This window comes from Berghia stephanieae, chromosome 2 (assembly GCF_034508935.2).
Source record: "Berghia stephanieae isolate SIO BIC M18660-M18661 chromosome 2, UCSD_Bste_1.3, whole genome shotgun sequence".
Classification (NCBI taxonomy): domain Eukaryota; kingdom Metazoa; phylum Mollusca; class Gastropoda; order Nudibranchia; family Aeolidiidae; genus Berghia; species Berghia stephanieae.
The window spans coordinates 33,515,354-33,529,125 of NC_088361.1; the positions used below are offsets into that span (position 1 = coordinate 33,515,354).

General features: G+C 38.9%; 2 protein-coding genes across 2 annotated transcripts in view; both read right to left on the bottom strand.

Moving 5' to 3' along the window:
- Nucleotides 1-1,008: 1,008 nt before the first annotated feature.
- LOC144963926 (uncharacterized) lies at nt 1,009-1,563 on the bottom strand. The gene has a single exon (XM_078897869.1). It carries the CDS (start codon nt 1,561-1,563, stop codon nt 1,009-1,011), a length of 555 nt encoding a protein of 184 aa, XP_078753995.1.
- Nucleotides 1,564-5,262: 3,699 nt separating this feature from the next.
- Nucleotides 5,263-13,772, bottom strand: part of LOC144964751 (ubiquitin carboxyl-terminal hydrolase 3-like) — a 33,976-nt gene continuing 25,466 nt past the window's right edge. Inside the window, exon 16 of the mRNA XM_078899332.1 lies at nt 5,263-5,949. Within this exon, the coding sequence (XP_078755458.1) occupies nt 5,893-5,949 (57 nt within the window). The 3' untranslated portion in view covers nt 5,263-5,892. The remainder of the gene's footprint in view (nt 5,950-13,772) is intronic.

Sequence of the window (13,772 nt, forward strand, 5' to 3'; positions counted from 1 at the left end):
AGAGAATGTTTGACCTTGTTCCAAAGTAGCTAACATGTCTTCCATTTTTGGCATTGTGTATTGCTCTGTGTTAAGTGCTGGGTTGACTGTTACCTTGAAGTCACCACATATTCTCACTGTTCCATTGCTTTTCAATACGGGTACGATGGGTGTGGCCCAATCCGAGGTTGCAATTTTTGTGATTATCCCTTGTTCTTCTAAGTTGTCTAGTTCTTTCTCAACTTTTTGTTTTAAGGCGTACGGCACTGGTCTGGCTTTGTGGAATTTGGGAACGGATCCCTCTTTTAGATGAAGTGTTGCCTCTATTCCTTTTATTTTTCCAATTCCATCTGAAAATATATCTTGAAACTGAGCTTTCAATTTTTCTGTATTGAATCTATCTTTAGGTGTCGTCATCTGATGTATGCTCTGCCAGTTCAGTTTTATAGCGGCCAACCAGTTTCTTCCCAAAATAGGATTGCTGCCTTTGTCAAGTATAAGGAGTGGAAGTATTTTCTTCTGATTGTTGAGTTCTACATGAACTGAAATTTTTCCCAGTGGAATAATGGTTTCACCTGTGTATGTTTTCAGACGAACAGCTGTCTTTTCCAAATTTGGGAAGGTTTTGAATGTTTTTGTGAAGTCCCTCTTCGTCATCACTGAAACAGCAGATCCTGTGTCAACTTCCATTTTTGTAGGAATATTATTGATTTGCAAGTCTACCTTTATTTTTGGTGTGTTTCCTTCCATGTGAAACATTTCCAGTGTAAAATTATCTTCGGAAACATTGTCTTCATCTAGCTCGTGAACTTGTCGGGATTGTGAGGTTCTGTCTCCTCCTCTCCTCTGTTGTTGGCTGCCCTTCCTGGCCTGACACACTCTGAATGTGTCCTTGTTTGTTGCATGACTTACACACTGCATCACGGAGGTAGCAGTCGGCTCTCCTGTGGTTATTTTTCCCACATGATTGGCATGGTGGATATGTTTGTGAGTTATGTCTTCTGTTAGTAGGTAAAGGCTGATTTGTTTTTATAATGTTGAGATCAGCTGTTGATTTGCCGGATGTTGTGTTGTGTGGATTTCCGCTGCATCTCGCTGGGCAGTTTCCATTGCAAGTGCCAAAGCTGTTGCAGATTCTAAAGTGAGATTTGGCTCTTGCAAGAGTCTCTTTTGTATGGTTTCATCGCGTATTCCGCAAACAAATCTGTCACGCAGAGACATTTTTAAATTGTCTCCGAATTTGCAGTGTTCAGCCAACCGTTTTATGGATGCTAAAAAATCCGGAAGCGATTCGTCCATCGCTTGACTGCGTTTATGAAACTTGAATCTTTCAACTATCTCAAGTGGAGGGGGGCAGTAATGGTTGGACAGCAGTTTGCAAAGTTCTTCATAACTTTTACTAAAGGGAAGGTCGGGTGACGTCAAACATCGTAGTGTGTTGTACGTTTTAGCCCCGATGGATGATAGCAGAGTTGCTGTTTGTTTCTGTTCGGCAATGTCGTTTGCAACAAAAAACGCATCCAGTCTTTCTTTATAGTTTGTGAAGGACTCTAGTCCTTCGTTGAAGGTGTCGGGTCTTGGCATGTTAATGTTGGTATGTACACGTACAAGACTGGAGAATGCAAGCTCAATAGTTGGTAGTAGCCTGTCAATAGACTATAGTTTTATGGCTTGGTAGAATGAAAATACATGTAAACGTTATTGCACTTATCTGGGTTCTAGATGCTCGTCGCCATTTGTAGTGTATTGTAGATTGCTAATGATAATTTGTTAAATAGAAAATGGAAAAGTAGAAAACGGTAAGGGCTGCCTGAAGCCGGTGATCGTAAAATACTAACGAAAGAGTGAAAATGGAAAGGCTTCGTATGGGAACAAAACAGACAATGGACGTTTCGGGTACAAACCCTTCGTCAGCACAACAATACACAAATAAACGTGGAAAACAAATAAAATATAATGAAAAATAACTTGTATCGTCTGTACTCAATGGTGGTTGCAGTATGAATGAAATGTTAGCGTGGCGTGGGTAGAGGATAGGGTGCCCCAGGGGGGTGATCTAATTGATAAGCAAAGGTCAGCGTCAGGGAACAGAACTTTCCAGACTATAATGGAAGATAAAAGACATATTGGTAGTAGTAGTAGTAGTAGTAGTAATAGTAGTAGTAGTAGTAGTAGTAGTAGCAGCAGTTGTAGTAGTAGTAGTAGTAGTTGTAGTAGTAGTAGTAGTAATAGTAGTAGTAGTAGTAGTAGAACGCTGTAGTTAAACAGTAGGGGGCGGTGGAGGGGGCGAGGTGAAAGGGTCACGGCGGAGGGGGGGGGGGGGGGGGGGTTTGTTGGATGAGCGAAGGTCGAATCTTCGCGAAGGAACGATGCGATAGTAAAGTGGAATACACCGATAAATAGATAGATGGATAGACAGATAGATAGGTAGATAGACAGAAAAGAGGGGAGAGAAGAGAGTGAGAGAGAAAAAAAAAATTTTTTTTAAATAAATAAATAAAAAAAAAAAAAAAAAATTATTAAAAAAATAAAAAAAAAAAAAAAAAACATAAAAACAATAAAAAAATTAAAAAAAAAAAAAAAATTAATTTAAAAAAAAAAAAATTAAAAAGGGGGGGGGGGGGGGGACCTGTAGAGAGGGGAAATTAGAGAGAGGGAGGGGGGGGAAAAGGAGAAGAGGAGAGGGGGGGGGGGACAAAGAAAGAAAGAAAGAGAGAGAGAGAGAGAGGAGGGGAGGTGAGAGCGGGCGAGTAAACAGCGAGTGATAGCTGGGTCTATATGTATATAATGGAAAAAAAGTGGATGATTGGACACAATGAGAGATAGCTAGGAAGGTAGATGACTATGAATGGTGATAATCAGTAGATAGATAGATAGCTAGCTAGCTAGATAGATAGATAGATAGATAGATAGATAAAGACAGATAGAGATAGATGATAGATAGATAGATATAGATAGATAGATAGATGATAGATAGATAGATAGATAGATAGATAGATAGATAGATAGATAGATAGATAGATAGATAGATAGATAGATAGATAGATAGATAGATAGATAGATAGATAGATAGATAGATAGATAGATAGATAGATAGATAGATAGATAGATAGATAGATAGATAGATAGATAGATAGATAGATAGATAGATAGATAGATTGATAGATAGATAGATAGATAGATAGATAGATAGATAGATAGATAGATAGATAGATAGATAGATAGATAGATAGATCGATAGATAGGTAGGCAGGTAGGTAGGTAGAGTTTTAGTTTTAGTTGTATGAACAGTAGTAGTAGTAGGTAGTAGTAGTTAGTAGTAGTAGTAGTAGTAGTAGTAGTAGTAGTAGTAGTAGTAGTAGTAGTAGTAGCAGTAGTAGTAGTAGCAGTAGTAGAAGTAGTAGTAGTAGCAGCAGCAGTAACTGTAGTGGCAGAAGTGAGAGCAGCAGTGGTGATGAATATGGGTGACGTTGACATCTAGTGGTGGTCAATCCTGGTGTTGAGTCCGCGTGGAGTCAGCGTTCCCAACAACTTGATCAGGTGAGTTTCCCTACGTCGACGGGCGGAAGTGTCCGAATGGCAAAAACTAAGCACACACACACGCACACACTGTACATCGCAGTGGTCTGGCAGATTGAAGTGTCTGGCCACTGCTGTTTCGGCACAGTTCGATATGTCACGCAAGTGCTGCACGAATCTGTCACCCAGCCTCTTTCCGGTCTCACCAACGTAAGCAATCCCACACAGGGAGCACGTAATCGCATAGACTAGATTACGGTCAGTGCAAGTAAACGGCCGCCTGATGTCCCAAATCTTGTCTGGAAAGCTGACTCTGTCATACTCCCACAGGTGCCCACAAGTCTTGCATCGGGGTCGCATACACGATCTGGCTTTAGGTCCATCCCTGGGTATGGGTTCCAGACGGCTTCTGACAAGGAGATCCCTCAGGTTACGATCCCGTCGATATGCTACCAACGGGGTTCTGAGAAAACTCTGTGGGTGTCTTCGCCCGCCTGGAGGATCCCATAGTTCTGCAATAGGATGTTCCTCACTTGATCGGCATGGGGGTGATGCGTGAGGACTAAAATGGGACGCTGTGTCTCCTGCTTCCTGGCATTGCGAGGCCTCATTGCTGCTTCTCTCGACACGAGGCTGGCTTTCCGGACAGCCTTAAGCAAAACCCTTTCAGGATATTCCCGTGCCCTAAAAAAATCGAGCATGCGATCACGTTGAAGCGCAAATTCATCATCTTCCAGACAGAGTCTCCGCAAGCGGAGTATCTGACTGAATGGGATGGAGTCTTTGCACTTCACCGGATGGGATGACCGATAGAGCAGGTAGCTGTGACTGTCCGTTTCCTTGTAGTGTACAGCGGTCCGTACTCCCGTGCTGGTCAATACAGCCTTGATGTCCAAAAAGTTCACCTCAGAGGTTGAAATCTCATAAGTGTACTCTATGGACGGGTGGAAGGAGTCCATCGCTAGGATGAACCCTTTCAACTGGCTGTGGGTCAATGACGTAATGCCGAAACAGTCGTCAATGTACCTTTTGAACAGCTCGGGGCAGGTCCGCTGTACTGACGGAAGAAGGTTTCCTCAAGGTAGCCCATGAAGAGGTTAGCATATGAGGGACCCATCTTGGTGCCCATCGCAACACCTGAGATCTGATGGAAAAATACATCATTGAACTCAAAAGTGTTGAGTGTGAGCACAAGTTCGGTGAGCCTCACAATGCTGTTGCTGGAAATCCCTGGTAATGGATGACGGTCGACGAAATGCCTGATGGCACGCAGTCCGTCAGGGTGCGGTATGGATGTGTACAGTGCCTTCACATCCATGGTGAAAATCAGCCGTGGACGTTCATCCTGGAATCGAATTTCGTCAATGACACCAAGAGCATGGTTAGTGTCCTTGATATACGATGGCAGGGTGGGAACTATACGTTGAAATACCGCATCGAGGAACTGCGATACCTTCTTAGTGGGGCACGGGACGCTGAGCTCTATAGAGCTGAGGGCCACAGGCAATTGAGTGACCAGATATTTTATGAGAAAGTGACTTCGGACCCAACACTTGCTAACAACACCAAAGTCCACCAGACAATCCAGTCTTTGGTATCGCAGGGAGAATTACCTAGTAGAGCAGAGGTCCTTAAACACGACCCCAGCGACCTAGGTAATCCATGTTTTTACATGCTCCCTAAGATACACAAGATCCGGGAATTGTCTGACACTCCCCCAACAGATGATGACGTCATCTAATTTAATAAAAACTAAAAGATAACTTTAATTTCACAATATTTATTATTCATTTTTCAAACCATAAACATTGATTATCAACGTTTGATAAAACACATTCAGACATTTTATTAATTTCAGAAACTGTTGATAATTTATGTTTTACGATACAATGGGGACATAAAATTTAAATTTGCAAAGATAAAATCTAACAAACATTATTTAAATTAGGCTACTTGGTGCAGGTGCTATTAAAAAAATTTCAGAAAGTGTAATTTAAAATAGTATAGGAGGCAAATTATTTTATAGCATATTAGTCTTTTAGTGGAATGAATTTCTGTTTCAATTTCCAAACATAAAATTAATTGATTCAAAAATGTTTCTGCCTTGGACCTCTGGCAATGTACTATAAATAGTATCATCAATTTCATCTTCATCGTCATCACTTTCTCCCATTTGCTGTTCTTCTTGTATGCCGCATTTTCGTGAATGGTCTTTCATTGCTGTGATCGAGGGGTGATACAATGAACATTTAGGGCAAGTTCGCCTTTTGAGAAGTGATACCCCTTTCCCATCTTGTTTCTTGAGAGATGGGCAATACTCATCATAGCAATTTATCTTTAGCTGTTTTGAAAGGAACAAACTTTGAAATAGGCTTCCAAATCTTCCATTATTGCCTATCTCCAAACCATCATCACATGAAGCAAGTGGTACAGGTGGTGGCAGAAAACGCTCTGGAAAAAAGATGAATAGTTAGTACGCCAAGGTTTGCAGCATGATTTGTCACTGCATTTCACTATTTGCAGCAGATATTGGGATTGACGAATGTGTTTTATCTTCCAATCATCTGTTTCTTGAAATTGAAGTTTGGGTCTTGGATTTTCAGGTGGAGGGATGAATTTTCCAACTACTGGGTATCCATCTATTATCGACTCGGACCAAATATTGGCTAATATTTTTCCAGCAGCTTCAAAGTTCCTTTTATTCCAGATCAACATCAACAGTCTTGTTGCTTCCATCAAGATGACGTCCATGAATATCAAATGGTAAGATGACAGATGCTGTATCCTTTGAAAGCGGTGCCATTCTTCTTTCCACCTCATTATAAGCACTGAAACCTGGAGCGTGTGTAAAGACAAATACAGCATCAATATCCAGCGCCTTGAAATGTCTCTCCCAAGCAGCGAGTGTCTGTCCGTTTTTTGGAGCCTCATCTGGACCACCATCCACTGAAACAAATACTAGGGGTTTGATTTGTCCATTAACTTTGCTGATGACGTCGAATTCTTCTAAATTCAAGACTGCATCGAAATCATCAGCATGGGAGAGAGCACTACTGCTGTCGTGCTTGCCACTGCGGATTGCTACATACGTCGGACCACTGTAACCAATGGTTCCATCCTCTTTCAGGGAACATCCAGCATAAACTGATGGTATTAGTTTATGTCTTTCACCAATTGGAAAATCATGGTAATTTATTTGGAATGCCATTTTTGAAGCTCTTGCATTTAATAAAATAGGCCTAATTTGCCTATGTTTTGATGACATCATCTTGGGTCTGCCCCCCCCCCCCCCCTCCCCCATGTCAACACATGTCAACATTTGGTAGACCCCCCCCCCCCCCCCCCCCTAGCTGATGACGTAATATGTGAACGCTCCCTAGGCTGATAGACGCAGTAAGTGAAAGTGCCTCCCTGCCCACTATGGGAGGTAGGGAACCCCACCCAGTAGTCGTGATAGTGGGGATGATGATGTGCTGTCAGTTGTAGTAGTAGTGATGGTAGAGATGATGTGGAGTAAGTTGTAATATTGGTGGTAGGAATCTGATGTAGTAGCTGTAGAGGTGTTGGTAGTGGTAGGAAAGATGATGAGGTGGAAACTGTTGAATTGATAGTAATAGTAAGGATGATAATGTGGTGGGAGTTGTTGTATTGTAGCTGGGTGGGGATCCTGACCTCCCATAGTGGGCAGGGAGGTACATGCTGTGTCTTCCATCCCCCCATACCCTTTTTCCAATTGTTTCCTGTCGTCTTGGAATGAGATTACTTAGTTTTGTCCTGACCCTGGCCTAAGTTCCTTGGCTGGGAGGGAAACAGTCGAATGTATAGTTATAATTTTGGGAGATGATATTTTTTTCCTTGTAAATCATCTCTCTGTTATGCATTGTATTATGTTTAGTTTACATATTGTATTATATGATTTGTAAACATTTGAGTGTATTCCTCTTAGTTGGGACCTGTGCTTGTGTCTGGATGAGACTTTTAGGTGATCTCAAACTAAGTACTTTGACGGTGTGTTCTTGGAATCCACATCTGTTCCCTATTTGAACCAATTCCCCTTTGTCTCACCTTTTCTTTTGTGCTTTAATTGTAATTCTAGAACTTTTTACTATCCCATTTTCTTCCTTTTTGCTGGCGATGATATGACCTTGATGTGTTGCAAGCGCCGTAAAACCCTTAAAAACAAAAACATTGTATTGCAGGGATGACTGATGGAATAATGGTCGATTTTTAAAATTTCCGGGACAGCCATTATTTTTTGACCAGAAATTCCGGGATGGTAGGCATGCTACTTCTACCACCACCACGACAATGTGTTTAGCTAATAAACCGTTCCTGTTGTTTCTATCTCGGTGGTTGTGCGCAAAATAATCTTAAATTTTATCACTTTTACACATCAACATTACATCAAACCCATGTTTACAAATGGCTGTCAGTGTCAGACTTGCAAGTATAATAATGTGCATGCATGTAGCTAACAATTATCAACAAAGGGAGAAAAAGAAACGTGCACAAACGAGAAGTTTTTCAGTGAACACTTTTATTTCACTGCGCATTCAATTGAACAAGTTTACTTTTCTTTTCTACAAGAAATATTTACAAGAGCAAAATTGGAACCAATTTGAACACAATGGTGAAGTCACAAAAAATAATAATAATAATAAAGAAAGGAAAGAATTTCTTTCATACAAACTGCCATACACCGCAGTGGAGTGTAGATAATAATACAAATAATTATAATAATAGGGGGTCCCGATAGCTCACTTGGTCGAGCACTCACTTCACACGCAAAGGGACCAAGATCAATCCCGGGTGTAGTCGAGATTTTTTCTGACACCCCCCCCCCCCCCCCTGTCCACACAACAGCGAATGGACAGCCGAGTCTGTTATATTTGGCGGAAAGTATTTTGCAATAGAGAGTCCGATCCAAAGGATAATTAATTACTATTGTCCGTTTCATGCTACAGAAACCGGGACAAACTCCATGGGCCCAATGGCTCTGAAGGACTACTTTATATAAATAATAATAAATTTGTTCTAAGAATAAACCCACCTGGCTGAGAAAATTTGATGAACGCCTTCCTACGCTTTTTCAAATAGGCTATAGCATGTAATATAGGACTTTCTAAACTTTGGATTAGACTAAGTTTATCGCTAATAAATTTCCCCCCATCTTAATAGACTCAACCCTTACACATATATAGTTATTACAAATTATAATTCGTAGATTTGGATCACCAAAGAACACGGTTACATCAGTTTGCAAAAAGTAAAAACTACGAAGAGCACTTTCCTATTAAGTACTACTTACAGCTAGCCAACTTGTTACGATGCATGTGAAACTGCTGTACACTGGCTAAACATTTAAAACTAATTTAGCCAGAAAACTTTTACCTGAAATAACGACAGAAGAAAAAAAAATTACCCCATAATATAGGAAAAAACAGAAAGTCATAAAACCGAGACTTCTTTGAGATTTTTAACTTGTCTATGGGAGGTCACCCCTTTACATAGATGAAGTTAATCAAAAGTATTCTCAGCAAAATGGGAACCGTGTTTTGTTCATGTTCAGCAGAACTGACAACATTTAAAGGACTGACGGAGCGTGGCACAGTTGTTTTACCCGCTTCACTATTTCACATATCCGAACTCATATACGACTTTAGTGAAAGAACCCCCCCCCCCCCCCAAAAAAAAAAAACCAAACAAAAACAAAACAAAACAAGTGAAATTCAATACAGAGCAACATGAACTAAAAGTGCTTAAAGCACTTAACAAGCCAACATCAACACTGAACTTGTAAGATGAGACATGCAACATGTAAGCTGCTGTTATACACTGTAGTTCGCTTAAGATAAACTCTCGCTTAAAATAAAATAAACTCCAAGGCTGGTCCCCATTTTTCTGCTATAAATCATTACTAATTTAAAACCTTTAAGATGAACTCAGTCTGTCAACTAGTCCGGATAAGATAAACTCATCAATCGGGATCTGCACGACTGGGATAGACACTCACTCCACTTCACTCCATCATCACCCCCCTCCCCCTCCCCAACCGTTAGTCTGTTCATCGTTCATTCACTTGCAATAAAGAAACAGCACTGGCTATATCATTCGAGTGTGTAGTAAGTGCTGACTCACTGAAATACAAAAACATGTTGCCACACGACCCCCACACTATACCTCTCTCTCTCTAACACACACACACACACACTACGCACGGGAACATGTGGGTTTGTGCCTTTGTCGTATACACTAGAGACTATGGGTATGGGTGCCAAGGCCTTTGTCTGTCATCCCTGCCTTTCCCTCCCCATGTCTCATCCATGCCATGTACATCTCCACTGGGAAGTTGTCATCTTGTAGGTTGGGGTCAATAAAAACACTATCCCCATCTAGAATTATTTAATAACACCTCCCTTCCCCGTTCCCCTATCTTATGCTTGCTTTATATAGTTTTATCTCGGTTTCCATTTCATCTCATTACTTCATCTCCTTGTCGCTCTATTTCTTCCTCTCTTCTCTCTCCTTCCCTTGCACACACACATTTTTACCCATAATGCAGATGTAATATAACATATTTCCTTTTCTTGTTTACCTGAAGAAGGCCAAAACATCGTTTACTTTGTATTGTATCTTTTATAAAAGTCATTTTTACTCCCTTTATTATTTTACTATACATTTTATTGATTTATTTAGGCACCTCTAGATTTTGGTATTAATACATGCTTAAGTATAATATCCACCCTCTTACATTTCCTGTAATTTTTAAATTTAGGGCTATAATTTTTTAATATTTTTTTTTTTTTCATAAGGGAGTCATTTTCTTAAATTGTATTTTGTCTAATATTTAAAAAAAATGGTTTCCGATGTTATTTTTTTGCCAAGGTAAAAATTTGACACAAAATAATCCTTAAAATTGGAATGAATTAAATGGAAGGTTTTTCCATTTGGAAAAATATGTATGTATTTGAGGCTGTGCCAAAAGGTTGTGTTTGTTGTAACGCTTGCCACAAAAATGTTAAGTTACTAGGAAAAATTAAGGAAAAAATTTGCTTTCATAAATTTCTCTGAGTTGAACGCCAGTAAAAAGGAAGAAAATGAAATGGGATAGTAAAAAGTTCTAGAATTACAATTAAAGCACCCAAGAAAAGTAAGACAAAGGGGAATTAGTTTAAAAAGGGTTTGTTTTGTTTTTAAGGGTTTTACGGCGCTTGCAACACATTTAGGTTATATCAGCGCCAGTAAAAAGGAAGAAAATGGGATATTAAAAAGTTACAGAATTACAATTAAAGCACCCAAGAAAAAGTAAGACATAGGGGAACTGGGAACAAATAGGGATCAAATGTAGATTCCAAGAGTATACCACCAATGTACTTAGTTTGAGATCATCTAAAAGTCTCATCCAGACACAAGCACAGGCCCCAACTAAGAGGAATACACTCAAATGTTTACCAATCATATAATATAATATGTAAACTAAACATAACAGAGAGATGATTTACAAGGAAAAAAATATCATCTCCCAAAACAATAACTATGCATTTGACTGTTTCCCTCCCAGCCAGGACTCCGACCAGGGCCAGGAAAATGACCAAGCAATCTCATTCCAAGACAAAGACAGAAAGTATGTTGGAAAACAGATATAAGGGGATAGGAGACACAGTATGTACCTCCCTGCCCGCTATGGGAGGTAGGAACCCCACCCAGTTTAAAAAGGGGATAGATGTAGATTCCAAGAGCACACTATCAGTATACTTAGTTTGAGATTACCTAAATGTTTCACCCAGACACAAGCACGGGTCCCCACGTACTCAAATGTTTACAATTCATATGTTAAAAATAAAAAATAACTAATAACAGTACATTACAGAGAGATGATTTACAAGTAAAAAATAATTATCTCCAAAAACTATAACTATACATTCGACTGTTTCCCTCCTAGCCAAGGACAGGACAAAACTAAGTAGTCTCATTCCAAGACAAAGACGGAAAGCAATTGGAAAACAGGTACAGTGGGATAGAAGGCACAGCAAGTACCTCCCTGCCCACTATGGGAGGTCGGAGCCCCACCCAGCCACTAAGAGGAACACATTCAAATGTTTAAAAATCATATGTATGTAAAACAATAATAATACAAAGCATAACAGAGAGACGATTTTCAAGAAAAAAAATATCATCTCCAAAAACTATCCATTTGACTGTTTCCCTCCCAGCCAGGGCCAGGATAAAACCAAGTAATCTCATTCCAAGACAAAGACAGAAAGCATGTTGGAAAACAGATATACAAGACACAATAAGTGCCTCCCTGCCCATCGTGGGAGGTCAGGAACCCCAGCCAGAACAAAATCTGATGACCTAGCATCAAAATTACAGTATTTATAGCTATTTAAAGTGTCGAAAAGGTGTGGATAAGTTGATATTCTATCCACACTTTTTGAACCTTTGAGAAACTATTTCTGCTATTCTATTGGAGCTAGACCGCCAGTTTATAAATTTATTTTACACTATTCAACTAATATAAAAAAAAGGATGAAAACAAAATATTTCCTTAATTGTTCCAATTAACTTATATGAGTATTCTTGTGGCAAATATCACAAAAACGATCGTTTAGCGCAGACTCATATATGTATTGTGGACTTAATTCCTCAACTATACATTCCTACAAGGAATAATAATATAATATTATCTATATCATAGATAATCCTTCAAACATGATAATTAATATCACCAATGAGGTTAAAATACAGATATACGTTAAATATGTATATAAAAAAAACAAAGAGCCTAAAGTTAGATTTGTAACCGGATTCACCAGTTTATGATCCAATGCCTCATTCATTCAATCATCTCATCCCCTTGTCCAAATAAATTGTGAATAAAAATAAACTGATTTACCCTGTAAAATAACAATAATAATATGAATGAGTATTACTGTCAGAGATACTGAACATAAAAATATTTTTTTTAAAAACAACAAAAAACAGAAAATCTAAATTTAGATCTGGAACAAAATATAAAACAAAAAATTGAGAGAGAGAAAAAAATTACAAAAACCAAATAATGTTCATCTGGGGTTTGATTTTAAAGTTACCTCATCAAATAAAAACTTCTCCCATTATTCAACTGAAAAACAGAATTGAATCAACTACGAGTAGCATTCAGATTCAAAATTTAACCAAAGATCTTTTCAGTTTCACTAAGATAGCAGTAATGGCGATTAAACTCAGGCTTCAGATTGGTGAAAACACTGAAGACGTATTCTAATATTCAGATAATAATGAGGTAAAATATTGTTTGAAATAAAGCAGGCTCACCGATTAAGGATAAAATGCCTTATTCCTCACTCCCCCCCCCCCCCCCCCCCCCCCCCCCCCCCCCCCCCCCCCAAAACAAAACAAAACCAAAAAAACAAAACACACACTTCTTGCCAGATTAAAACAAAATAAAAAGAGAACTGGTCATGTAGGTACCCATCTAGATCATCGAGTCATCATTTAGAAATATCAAATCCATAAAAACAAGAAAGATAGAGGAGACCCTAGATTAGCCATAGTAATCTCCAGCAGATTTGAAATAAGGAGAAATATAGTAACATTCAAACAGGATTGTTTGAAAAAAAAAAAAACCATTTCCAGGAGCTTGAATTCATTTTCATCACAGCATACACAGACTATGACAATCACAACGACAAAAAGCTATCTACAACTGTATTCCATTTCTAACATTCTGGCACACAAAGCAACATTGCACTTTGATGACTACATTTTAAAACGTACCAATGAATTTATACTTGGTTGTTGCCTAATGGATTTGCTTGGCATATGAAAGCAATGAGTCTTATTAATTTTGTTCTCAATTATACATTTAAGGTCTGAAAATCCCTCTAAGGTGATGGATTGTTTGTTTTTGTTTTTAATTGTTTTACAGCGCTTGCAACATATTTAGGTCATATCAGCGCCAGTAAAAAGGAAGGAAATTGGATAGTAAAAACATTCTAGAGGTACAATTAAAAGAACTTGAGGAAAAAGTAAGACAAAGGGGAATTAGTTCAAATAGGGAACAGATGTAGATTCCAAGAGCACACTATCGTTGTACTCAGTTTGAGATCACCTTAAACACTCACCCAAACACCAGCACAAGATCCCACTAAGAGGAATACACTCAAATGTTTACAAATCATATCCTAAAAAAAAAGAGAGAAAAAATAATAACAGCACATAACAGAGTTGATTTACAAGGGAAAAAAATCTCTCAAACTATAACTATACATTCG

What these genes read in the sequence shown, in the direction of transcription:
- LOC144963926 (XM_078897869.1), bottom strand. Translation starts at nt 1,563, where the DNA reads ATGCCAAGACCCGACACCTTCAACGAAGGACTAGAGTCCTTCACAAAC.